This window comes from Bubalus bubalis, chromosome 8 (assembly GCF_019923935.1).
Source record: "Bubalus bubalis isolate 160015118507 breed Murrah chromosome 8, NDDB_SH_1, whole genome shotgun sequence".
In the NCBI taxonomy this organism is placed as follows: domain Eukaryota; kingdom Metazoa; phylum Chordata; class Mammalia; order Artiodactyla; family Bovidae; genus Bubalus; species Bubalus bubalis.
The window spans coordinates 80555810-80569242 of record NC_059164.1 but is presented as its reverse complement, the minus strand read 5'-3'; the positions used below and the strand labels follow the sequence as shown (position 1 = coordinate 80569242).

Genomic DNA, 13433 nt, shown 5'->3' with positions numbered 1-13433 from the left:
CTGACTTTTCCTTAAGATTATTATTATTTTTTAAATTGATTTATAGGTACCCCTTATGTTAGGATCTTGATCTGTGCCTGTCAGAGTGTGTTGCTTGTCTTTAAGACTTAACTTGTTTTGGCTGTGTGAATGTTTTCCATTTTGAATGTATTTGGATCTGTCATTTTTCCATTAAAACTTACAGGTTTAAAAAGTTTTTAAAGGTTGATTCACATCTCACGGATATTTGTTTCTGTTTATTATATGTGGGAGAAAGACACGGTCTGATTGTCCACTCTCGTCCACCACCTTGTGGACTAATAGATCAGTTGTTGCTAACATCATTTATTGAATACTCTCTATCACTGATTTCTGGTGCCATATATAAAAATTAGACACAGGCAGGTAATGTAAAAGTGAAGGGATGGAGTAAATGACTGCTTAGTGAACAACCCAACCTTCAGCCTCAACTTCAATGCTGCTGTGAATGAATTTTGGCCCAGTGTTGGCATTTTTTTCTTTATTCTTAGATAAATTTTGAATCATTTGGTTTCTCTTGCTTGATTTTTTGTTTGGGACTTGATTAAATGCAGTGATTAATTTGGAGACTGACAGCTGTACAGAATTGGAACTTCCCATATGAAAACATCGTTTCTTTCTTCATTCTTGTCTAGTTTTATGTTTATCAATCATGTTTTAATTTTCTTCTCTTGATCTTATACATTTCTTGTTAAGGCATTTTATTGTTTTTTGTTACTGTAGTATATGGAAACAAAAAAAAAATCATTACATATCCTATTTGGTTATTGCAAGTATTCAGTGCTAATATATTTTAAATTATATAGTGTTATTCTTGGGAAGTAATATTTCATTTCTCTTAAGTCTTGGAGCCTTGCTGAATTTAATAGTTCATATAATGATGTATTTGAATATAGGCAGTCTTTTACATGCTAAATTGTAAGTAAAATAAGACTTCTGCTCTCCTCCCTCATGTTGAATTGTTTTTGTACAAGCAAATTTTTGACTGAAGTCTAATTACGAGTTAGAGACTACAGTTCTCTAAATAAATTATTTTAAATAGATTTATTTTCAGACAGTTCAAGTGATACCTTTTCTAGAAAAAAGCTTTTACTGTCTTTCAGTCTTGAGTTGGCTACCCTTTAGTACAATATTACTCTGGAAATCAGTGTGTGTAGTACTATATCCTGCTGCTTACTGATGTCTTCCAAAAGACTGAAAGCTGCTTTCTGAGAAGAACTCAATCTTAATGTTTTTGTGAATTTTTTTCTCTTGTTAAACTGTAGTGTTTTATGTAACACCTAGCACATGGACATGTACCGTGAATATTTGTTAAATGGTGGGACATTAAAATTGAAAAGTAGGTTGCATGACACCACTACTATAGAAATAAAACTGCAATCCAATTTCCTTTTGAGCTTGTTTTCCCGATTAGAGGGTTACCTTCTAGTAAATAACTTGGGGTTGTGAAGAAAAGTCATAATTTTATTGATAGTTTTTATCAGATGGTATTAAAAGATCCATATATTTATTGTACAATAATATTAATGTTCAACGTAAGTAGGAGAAGTGATAATTAAGTAAAATGACAAATTGTTAACATCAGTAGTAATTTCTGACTACAGCAGTTTAGTTTCACTAGATTTTTTAAATTCTGGGAGTCATACTGTCATGAAAGTATATGAAGTAAGGCTTCTGTACTGGCTCAGTGGTAAAGAATCCACCTGCCAGTGCAGGAGACAGTGTTCAATCGCTGATAGGGAAAATCCTGCATGCTACAGAGCAGCTGAGCCTGTGTGCCACAACTGTGGAGCCTGTGCTCTATGCCTGGGAGCTGCAGCTGCTGAGCCTGAGCACCTTAGAGTCTGTGCTCTGCAATCAGAGAAGCCACTGCAATGAGAAGCCTGTGGACCGCAACAACAGGGTAGCCCCCGCTTGCCGCAATTAGAGAAAACTGCATGCAGCAACAAAGACCCAGCACAACCAAAAATAAATAAATAAAATTATATATATAAAATGGAAGTATGTGAAGTCCAAATTTTATTATCATTTTAAGATTCTCTTTCAACGTGTCATATTTGTAATGTCTGGGAGGTTTAAAATAATTACCAGGTTAACATAGACTTAAAAAAATCAGAGCCCTTAATATATTCATAAAAAGTATAAAACTGAGCTTAATTTTCAACTGTAATTCTGATAAACTAGAATCTTAAAAAAACTTTTAAAAAAAGAATCATTGTCCAATTCAAGAAAAATTTATTTGGAAAAGGGATGAAGCTAAATCAGTTCTTTGTGTGCGTGCTCAGGCCTGTGTGACTCTTTGCCACCCTATGGACTGTAGCCCTCCAGGTTCCTTTGTGTATGGAATTTTCCAGGCAGGAATACTGGAGTGGGTTGCCATTTACTATTCCAGGGGATCTTCCTGACCCATGGATCAAACCTAGGTCTCTTGCATCTTCTGCATTGGCAGGTGGATTCTTTTCTACTGACCTACCTGGGAAGCCCTAAATTAGTTCCCTGTGGTTATTTAAATAGGCAAGATAAACAATAGCATGTGGTTTATTTCTTACAACAAAATGGCTCTTTCTCTCTCTACCAGAATCAAACCAAATGCTTTAAAACTAATGAATTTTCCTGTAAAGCATGACTACTTGACTTTAAGTTTTAATTTATAGTTTTATAGTAATTCTGTATCATTAAAAAAGAAACATTTTTAAAGAACAGTTTTAGTATTTACAAAAATTTACAGTGATATTACAGAGGGTTACCATATACCTTGCACTCGGTTTCATTATTAACATCTAACAGTGTTTTTAGTATGGTACATTTGTTAAAATTAATGAACCAATATTCATACATTATTAGTAACTGAATTCCATATTTTTCTTAGTTTTCCATTTCTTTAAATATAATTCTGTATCATTTTTATTCCTAAATTTTGTATTTTGCAGTTGAATATAGCTGGAAAGTAAACTACTCTTTTGCCATTGCATATTTCATAAATGTATTTTTATTTCTCAGTGAAATAAATTCTTTGTTTATTCGTGATTCCTTTTTAGCTTGCGAGGAAATATTTCAGTAAAAGCGGTTAAAAAAGAAGTAGAAAAGAAACTGCGATGTCTACTTGCTGATTTACCACTGCCCCCTGAGCTACCAGGAGGAGATGATCTCTCAAAGAGTCCAGAGGAAAAGAAAACAGCAACACAGTTACATAATAAAAGGAGGCCTAAGTATGTGCTTGCTTTCTACCTGCTCTTAAATTGGCCAGAGATGATTCTGTATCATCAGAAAAAAAATTATAAAATATAAAATTAAGACTTTAAAAATGTATTTTTTCAGCTTAAGTATATGAATAAATTTTATTGGAGCTTTGGAAATTTTTTTCATAATTGCCTGAGTTCTTACTCAAAGTGACTAATAAAACCACAATTTTTTCTCAGTTTGTAATGTATTGATTTCTTGGGATATTATATGTGTTGAAGAAAACTTCTATAATTAATATATTTAAATGACAGAAATATTGAAATTGGGCAAGGTGGAAGTCAGCATTCAGTGAGCCCAAACAAAATTAGAAATGGGCGAGCTGCTATGTTTTCCTTTCCTTTTAGCTCCATTTGCTCCCATAACTAATAATATTCTTCATTTTGCAAGAGGTGGAGTGGAAGAAGGTTTGAAATCTGTATCCTAAATTAGCTTCAAGTAAGTGCCTAGAGATAACTCTTTCCCTTGTAACCTGTTCGTCATTTAAGGAGAAGAGAACGATTCCTTTTTTTTTTTTTTTTTTAACTTAACCAAAGAAAAGTGTGAGTAAGCCTATGAGTTAGATCTGATTTTAGAATTACTGTTTCAGGTAGTGTCTAGTATAAGAATATGAAGTGATTTTCTAGTGTAGAGTAGAAAGCTAGGAAACTTTTAAAATAGTCTCTCCTTGAGTATTGTAGCTTAATTACTTAAATTCTATTACCTGCCAGAATATTAAAATACTACGGAGTTACATATCTTCTTGATGAGTGTCAAATATTTGTTGTATACATAATGCACACTTTTTAAAAAGTGTGGATTCTTAAGGGATGATTATATTAATATTTCTATATTCTCTTGACTGAAGTCTTTCTGGTGCTTCTGTTTTTAAGATAGTTTTATTGAGCCATAAGTCTCAATATGCTTTATATGTTAATATGCTTTATAGTTAGATCTGTGGTAATTTTCGTATTTTTAAACTTGACTTTTGAAAGCAAGTACGTATAGATTTGTTGTCAGTGAATGAAAAAGAAAACACTCTGGTGGTTGATTAGAGAGCTTTGACTCTTTGGACTGGTGTTGCTTTGGTCCACTCACTGAAAAATTACATTGTATTTCTGAAAGTCCTTCATAAACACTTTACTTCTCTTGCCTATTCTGTTAGTCTACAGAGGGAAAGTCAGTATGCAGAAATAATAACTTGACTTTCATGATGATTTATAGTACCAACTCATAGTGTTACTTGTCTTAGATGATCACTAATATACAAGGGTGAGGGGAAATAAAAGATTTAAAATTGGGTGGAGGGTGGATACTGAGTATTAAATAGTTTATTCAGTTTGCTTGATTGTATATAAAAACTTCAGAACTATATTTGATAGAATATGTGGGCCTCGCTTTGGTGAAATCAAAGAGAAAGATATTGACTGGGGAAAACGCTGCGTGGATAAATTTGATATCATCGGAATTATTGGAGAAGGCACCTATGGACAAGTTTACAAGGCCAGGGATAAAGACACTGGTAAGAATGCCAAGTATTTTGGATCTTTGGGTCTATGGAATGTACTTAATTCGTGTTTCTCTTCTAATGTATAACTTGAGGAAATTTCAGGAAAAAGTTAAACTTGAATTTATCATGCTCTTGTTTCATCTTGTTTTTGGTTTCATTTTATATATAGACTAACGTTAAGATATGAGTTCAGGTAACAAGGTGTATACATATATATGTTTAAAATTTTTTTTTTTTTTTTTTAGTATTTGTGTTGTGTAATATGGGGGGATTTAGATTTTTTTGGTCAGTAAAATTTTACGTTGTTAGTAATCAGGTGGAAAGTACCTTGACCTTAATTAGTAAATTTTGTTCTATTAAGACTTATGTGACACCTGTGTTTTGCACCCCCCCCCCCCCAAGTTATTTTTCTGTAGAAATTATCCTTTATTTGGGGCCAGATTTAGCAGTGTAGTCTTTCAGATTGTAATGAGTCACCTGAGAGAAAGTTTTAAAAGTCTTGGAGCAGAGGAAAAAGTAATTATGTTAGAGGTCATCATATATTTTACTAATAAATAGTGCTTAGAACCAGTATTTAATTTTTATTTATAGTTCCTTGTTGACATAAACCAATATATAAAATAGTATAGATGTTTGAGGCCACTTAGTATAAGGGAGACTACCTTATGCATAGAAACTTTGAAGTCAATTATAGCATGCAGCAATAAAGTAATGTTTATAAAGATGATTCTGCATTATCAAAAGAAATTGAATTATAAAGCAAGGAATCATACTGTATTTTAGAGTTCTGTTTAAAAGAATCACCTAAGTTTTAATGATTAAAAATAAAAATGTGCTTCCTTTGGAAAATTTATAAGTACTGAATTCTTCTTTTTTCCTACAAAGAAGTGGAATGAACAAACTTGTTACAGTGAATTTTCTCTTAAAATAGGATTTCTGTGTGTGTGTTTCAGTACACACACCAGGCTTCTTTGGTAGCTCAGATAGTAAAGAATCCACTTGCAAGCGGGAGACCTGGGATTCAGTCCCTATTGGAAAGATCCCCTGGCAAAAGAAATGGCTGCCCACTCTGGTATTCTTGCCTGGAGAATCCCATGGACAGAGGAGCCTGGCGGGCTACAGTCTGTGTGGTTGCAAAGAGTCGGACATGACTGAGTGACTAACACTTCAATACTTAGATTATCTGTTAAAAACTTAGTTGTATGTAAATTATGAAATCATTTAGTGTTGAGGGAAGAGCACATAGTTTGGAGACAGCTAAACCAGATTTTGAATCCCAGTTTCAGTACTAGATAACTGTGCATCTTTGGACAAGTTAATATATATGAGCATATCTTCTTCTCTGTTTAATGTCCAGAGTTTTTGCATCTGTTTAGAGAGATTTTATATATGTATAAGCAAATTAGGTGTATATTTAGTGTTCCCTCTTCATTTAAAAAAAAAAATGGCAGTGTAATGTATCAACCCTCATTATCTTGCTTTTTTCATTTATGCATCTTATCATAAAATAACAATACATTTGGACCTACTGTATCCTTTTTAACAGTTATATAGTATTCTGTAGTTTGATAAATACCCCATAATTTATTTAACCAGAGACTTTCTGAACCATAAATTTATAATTTGGTATATTGGAAACCAAAATATATTTTGTGGGTTGTAATTTCAAGAGGTAGGAACTGAAATTATGAATTAAAAATGGGGGGATTCCCTGGTGGTCCGGTGGTTAAGACTCCAAGCTTCCTCTGCAGGGGCATAGGTTTGATCCTTGGTTGGGGAACTAAGATTCCCATGAACTGCCTGGTGCAGCCAAAAAGAAAAAAATAAAAGTTTAAAATGTTATTTGGTTTTGTTAGTTGGTAACCTGATTTTATTTACTTTTCTAATAGGAGAAATGGTAGCCTTAAAAAAAGTGCGCCTGGATAATGAAAAGGAAGGGTTTCCTATTACAGCAATTCGAGAAATTAAAATTCTCCGGCAGCTTACCCACCAGAGTATTATCAATATGAAGGAAATAGTGACCGATAAAGAAGATGCTTTGGACTTTAAGAAGGATAAAGGTATGTGTGCATATTTATATAATCAGCTCTGTATATTCATGATGTTGCTAATTTATATATTTTGGTATGGATTATTTAAGTATTTATTAGGTACAGTAAAACCATTGCCTTAATATCAAACAGTAAATTTTTTCTAAAAATTTATTTCATTGAATTATAGTTGATTTACAGTGTTATAATAATTTGTGCTGTATAGACAAGTGATTCAGTTTTACATTTATATATGTTCTTTTCCATATTCTGATATGAATTTCATGTGATGATAAACAGAATATTGACTATAGTTCCTTGTGGTATATAGTAGGACCTTGTTGTTTATCCATTGTATTTATAATAGTTCGCATCTGATAATCCCAAATTCCCAATCTTTCTGTCCCCCATCTCCCCTCCTCCTTGGCAACCACAAGTCTATTTTCTATGTCTGTGAGTCTGTTTTGTTCTGTAGGTAAGTTTACTGTGTCACATTTTAGATCTACATGTAAATGATACCATATGATATTTGTCTTTGTATGACTTCACTTAGTATGATCATCTCTAGGTCCATCCATGTTGCTGTAAATGGCATTATTTCATTCTTTTCTATGTCTGAGTGGTATGTATATATACCACATCTTCTTTTCTATTCATCTGTCAGTGGACATTTGTGTTGTTCCCATGTCTTGGCTGTTGTAAATAGTGCTGCTGTAAACATTGGGGTGCACGTATCTTTCTGAATTGTAGTTTTGTCTGGATATATACCCAGGAATCAGATTGCTGGATCATAGGGTAACTCTATTTTACTTTTCTGAGGAACCTCCATACTATCTTCCATAGTGTCTGTACCAATTTATATTCCCACCAACAGAGCAGGACAACCTTTTCCTCCACACCCTCTCTAGCAAGTTATTTGTAGACTTTTTAATGCTGGTCATTTTGAACTGGTATGAGGTAGGTACCTCATGGTAGTTTTGATTTGCTCTCTCTAGTAATTAGAGATGTTGAGCATCTTTTCATGTGACTGTTGGCCACCTATATGTCTTCTTTGGAGAAATGTCTATTTATGTCTTCTGCCATTTTTCAGTTTGGTTGTCAAACTCTATTTTAAAAATAGCTGTGTTGAATTATTTTACACGTATTACCTTATTGGTTTTCGAGTCACCTAAGTAAACGTCAAAGCATACTTAGTACCAGTATTACACGTAAAGCATTCACTAGTAATATTTGCTTTGGGGGGGCTCAATATATAATTTTTAGTTAGTTCAGTCACTTAGTCGTGTCCGACTCTTTGCGACCCCATGAATTGCAGCACGCCAGGCCTCCCTGTCCATCACCAACTCCCGGAGTTCACCCAAACTCAAGTTCATCGAGTCAGTGATGCCATCCAGCCATCCCATCCTCTGTTGTCCCCTACTCCTCCTGCCCCCAATCCTTCCCGGCATCAGGGTTTTTTCCAGTGAGTCAACTCTTTGCATGAGGTGGCCAAAGTACTGGAGTTTCAGCCTCAGCATCAGTCCTTCCAATGAACACCCAGGACTGATCTCCTTTAGAATGGACTGGTTGGATCTCCTTGCAGTCCAAGGGGCTCTCAAGAGTCTTCTCCAACACCATAGTTCAAAAGCATCTGTTCTTTGGCGCTCAGCTTTCTTCACAGTCCAACTCTCACAACCATACATGACCACTGGAAAAACCATAGCCTTGTCTAGATGGACCTTTGTTGGCAAAGTAATATCTCTGCTTTTTAATATGCTATCTAGCATATCTATATGCTATATAATTTTTAGTCTTTATTTTTTAGTGATTGAGAAGCAGTTTATAGTAGCAGTGTTAGAATATATTTACCTTACAATTTTAATGTTAAAATGCCTCAACTTACAAGTAAAGTTTATGGCAGGCATATATATTATTTCTAAAAGTGTGGAGGCAAAAATTTTAACCTGAAATTTCTTTTTGGTAAACTATAGTAGTATATGGTTGACTTTTAGCAAAAAGAGCTGAAAAGACACTAGCGTGCTTTTTGAAGTAGTTAAAAAGTAGTTGTTACAGGATATATGATGGGTAAAAGAAATGCTGTCCCTCCAATAGGTTTTAGATCTTCAGAGTAAGATTTTGAAACCAAGATTGACACCCTGATAAATGGTTTTCAAAGAGTAGAATTTGTTTTCAAACTAAATCTGGTATAAAATAGGTTAAAGTAGGTATGTTCTGATTGAGCATGATTCTTAGCCTCCTCCCGTCCACAGCTATTCACATCCACCATCTTATTCTTCTAGGGACCAAAGTATAAACATGATTGATGTTATATGTAGTAACCATTTCTTAGGAAGGAACCTATGTTTGAAAGTAGTCTGTATTTCTTATGGAGATTATCAGAATCATCTTTTTAATCGACATCACTTTCATTAGTTTTTTCCCCATAATAAAGCTAATTTCTTAGCCTGACTTTCAACCCAGATTGCCTTTTTCATGTTAGTTTTCATTATTTCTTACAGTGTAGTAGAAAGGAGACCTGTTTGACTTTGGTTGGAATATCTGAGATTAGAGACTTAGCTTTTTAAGAAGGTCTTTAGCCCTTCTGAGCCTGTTATTTCTTCATCCTTTAAAGGGAAATATTTCTCTTACTATGTAGTGAGAATTAAGATTTTATGAATGAGGGTGTTGACAAATTTTGTTTTTTATTAATCTTGTACTATAGCCAAGTTAATATAGTACTTTTCCTGTAATGTATCCTGGACTTCATATTTTTTCTGATCTGTGGATCACATCCTTGTTTATTTTCCCAAACCCAGCCCAAATCAGTTTTTCTGATTGCTCACCAAACTCAAGTCACATTGCTTGTTTGGTCAGATAGGCCAGTGTACTTCTTTGCCCTGCAGCCTTTCTTTACACTGGCAAATACCTCTCCGACCCCAACACACACACATTTGCTCACACACACACACACACACACACACACGGTTTGAAGGCTAGTTTCTCATTCTCTAGGTCTCTACCTGAGTGTTGTTTAGTGAGGCCTTACCTGGCCTTATGATAGAAAGCAAAGAGTAAAGAGCCTCTTGATGAAAATGAAAGGGGAGCGTGAAAAAGCTGGCTTAAAGCTCAACATTTAAAAAATTGAAGATTCTGACATCCAGTCCCATCACTTCATGGCAGATACTTGGGGAAACAATGGATACAGCAACAGACTATTTTCTTGGGCTCCAAAATCATTGCAGATGGTGACTGCAGCCATGAAATTAAAAGATGCTGGTTCCTTGGAAGAAAAGCTATGGCCAACCTAGATGTCATATTTAAAAGCAGAGACATTATTTTGCAGACAAAGGTCCATTTAGTCAAAGCTATGATTTTTCCAGTAGTCATGTATGGATGTTGAGAATTGGACCATAAAGAAAGCTGAATGCCGAAGAATTGATGCTTTTAAACTGTGATATTGAACTCTTGAGAGTCCTTTGGACTGCAAGAAGATCAAACCAGTCCATCCTAAAGGAAATCAGTCCAGGTATTCTTTGGAAGGACTGATGTTGAAACTGAAGCTCTAGTGCTTTGGCCACCTGATGCAAAGAGCTGACTCATTAGAAAAGACCCTGATGCTGGGAAAGATTGAAGGCGGGAGGAGAAGGGGATGACAGAGGATGAGATGGTTGGACGGCATCACCGACTCAATGGACATGAGTTTGAGAAGGCTTCAGGAGTTGGTGATGGACAGGGAAGCCTGGCGTGCTACAATCCATTGGGTTGCAAAATGTTGGACACAGCTGAACGACTGAACTACGTGGCCGGTCTTCCCACTTTCCACCACAGTGTCCTTAAGAAAACAACATTAAGTGGTTTCACTGTGGGTATATTTTTGTGCAGAATCACATAGAGGCTAAAGGAGCTTTTTCTGAATTAACTGAGGGAATGCAGGAGAGACTAATTCTGAATTTTTTTCCTAATTCTTTTTTCATCTTTAAGCAATTCCGTTTCTTTTTGATTATCTTTGAGGGAATCTTTGAACTTTTTGTCTTTTATAGTCTTTTTATTTTTAATGTGAGGTATAAGAAAACATTTCCTATACCTCTAGATCTTTAGTTTCTGTGGTGGGATGCAATTACTTGTTTCAATTTTAGTACTCTTGTGTGCATACTTCCTGTTCATAACGTCAACTAAGCTATGAATTATGTTGCAGCAAAAGCTTTGCTTTGTTATTTTCTTCTTTCAACTGAGGATTATGAATTTACAGAATACTTTCTGAATGAATTTAATAATGTTCAATTAAAATTTTTAATGCAGGTTATAATTCTCTGATTAGAGGAGACTTTTTGTTTTACAGTTATATGAAGTATAAAGTAAAAACTTCAGTTATTGATCTCCATGTGCTGTGCTTGGTCGTTCAGTTGTGTCTGATTCTCTGTGACCCATGGACTGTAGCCCGACAGGTTACTCTGTCCATGGAGATTCTCCAGGCAAGAATACTGGTTTGGGTTGCCATGCCTTCCTCCTGGGGATCGTCTCAACCCAGGGGTCGAACCCAGGTCTCCCACATTGCAGGCAGATTCTTTACTGTCTGAGCCACCAAAGGGAAGCCCAAGATTTGCTCTCCATATCAAAATGTAAATATTTAGTATTCAGGTTAAAAACAAAGACTGAAATAATAGTATCAATATAGCAAAATAGTATTTTCATGTTTAAAATTAACATAATATCCTGGATAAACAAACCAGTATTAAAATTACTTTGTGTAAATTGTTAGCTATATTACATTTAATACTAGTATTTGTTTAATGAGAGAATTGAGTACTTTTTTAATTTGGAGTTTTCCTAAAGATCAAGAAAGCAGTTTAGTAATGCTTATGGCAAAATGTCACCTGGAGTGTGAAGTCAAGTGGGCCTTAGGAAGCATTGCTATGAACAAAGCTAGTGGAGGTGATGGAATTCCAGCTGAGCTGTTTCAAATCCTAAAAGATGATACTGTCAAAAGTCCTGCACTCAATATGCCAGCAAATTTGGAAGATTCAGCAATGGCCACAGGACTGGAGAGATCATTGTCATTCGAGTACCAAAGAACGGTAATGCCAAAGAACATTCAAATTACTGACTGTGCAATTACACTCATTTCACGTGTCAGTAAGGTAATGCTCAAAATCCTTCAAGCTAGGCTTTAATAGTACGTGAACGGAGAACTTACATATTTACAAGCTCGATTTAGAAAAGGCAGAGGAACCAGAGATCAAATTGCGAATGTCCTTTGGATCATAGGAAAAGCAAGAGAATTCCAGAAAAACATCTGTTTCTACTTCATTGACTACACTAAAACATTTGACTGTGTGAATCATAATCTATGGACAAGGAGCCTGCTAGGTTACAGTCCATAGGGTCACAAAGAGTCGGACACGACTGAAATGACTGAGCATGCACACATGCTTATATTTCGTTGGTTTTGTGATGAGAGAATTATTGATTGATTTGGTCATTTTTTCATTCCACACACTGTGCCAGTTCAAGACTTGGGCTGACCAATACAGGATCCATTAGGCAATGTGGTTATTTGAATTTAAACTAATTAAAGTTAAATAAAATTAAAAGTTGAGTTCCTAGGTTACATTAGCGACATTTTAAGTGCTCTATAGTTGTATGTGACTACTGGCTGCAATTTGGATGGTGAAGCTATAGGTTGAAAGAAAGTGAAAGTCGCTCAGTCGTGTCCGACTCTTTGTGACCCCATGGACTCACAGGAATTCTCACATGGAATTCTCTAGGCCAGAATATTGGAGTGGGTAGCCTTTCCCTTCTCCAGGGGATCTTCCCAACCCAGGGATCAAACCGAGGTCTCCCACATTGCAGGCAGATTATTTACCAGCTGAGCCACAAGGGAAGCCCAAGAATACTGGAGTGGATAGCCTATCCCTTCTCCAGCGCATCTTCCTGACTATAGAATATTTCCATCAAATCAGCAAGTTCTAATGAACAGTGCTTGAGATATACAAGGGAAGGAAAAACATCTGGCCTGTGAATCAACTGAGCTTCTGGGAACCAGACAGATCAGTGCTTGCTAGAACTAGATCAAATTAATACATGAATGACAAGCTTATTTCTGCCCAGAAATTTTCCTCTGTTAATTTGTAATCATTAAAATTTCAGTTGTAGGTGGTGAGTTTTCAAGAGAAGTGAAAGAATTTAAATACAGGCTGTGGAATCTTATCTAATAAGCAGGAGAAACTTTGTTAAGGAGTCTGCACCTACCAACTCTATACTATGTCTTCTTTTTTCCCAACTTAAAAAAGTAATGAACTGGTTGTTGTATTAAAAATACAATTTTCCTGTAATGGTGCAGTGTCCAGCAGGTTATTGATGCAGGATTGAAAGTCATTTGTAAGTTTAAATTTTTTATATGCTGCTGTGTATGTGCTCAGTAGTGTCTGACTCTTTGTGACCCTATAGAGTTTAGTGCACCAGGCCACTCTGTCCGTGGGATTTTCCAGGCAAGCATACTGGAGTGGGTTGCTATTTCCTACTCCAGGCAATCTTTGCAACCCAAGAGATTGAACCTGCATCTCCTGTGTCTCCTACATTGGAGGACTGCCTGTAGTATGGTATTAATTTTGTCATATAAAAGATAAAGCTTGTCTCAGATGTTTATTTGTATCTGGTATTTTATGTGAAATTTCCAA

The 13433-nt window shown here is 35.3% G+C and overlaps 1 protein-coding gene across 5 annotated transcripts in view; it reads left to right on the top strand.

The window, feature by feature from the left end:
* The window catches only part of CDK13 (cyclin dependent kinase 13), a 122858-nt gene that overhangs the window by 36715 nt on the left and 72710 nt on the right, over positions 1–13433 (top strand). For all 5 annotated transcript variants that reach the window (XM_025291397.2, XM_025291395.2, XM_006058829.3 and 2 more), the window contains exons 3-5: positions 3057–3227; positions 4620–4759; positions 6637–6807. In XM_025291397.2, coding sequence (XP_025147182.2) covers positions 3057–3227; positions 4620–4759; positions 6637–6807 — 482 coding nt within the window. The remainder of the gene's footprint in view (positions 1–3056; positions 3228–4619; positions 4760–6636; positions 6808–13433) is intronic.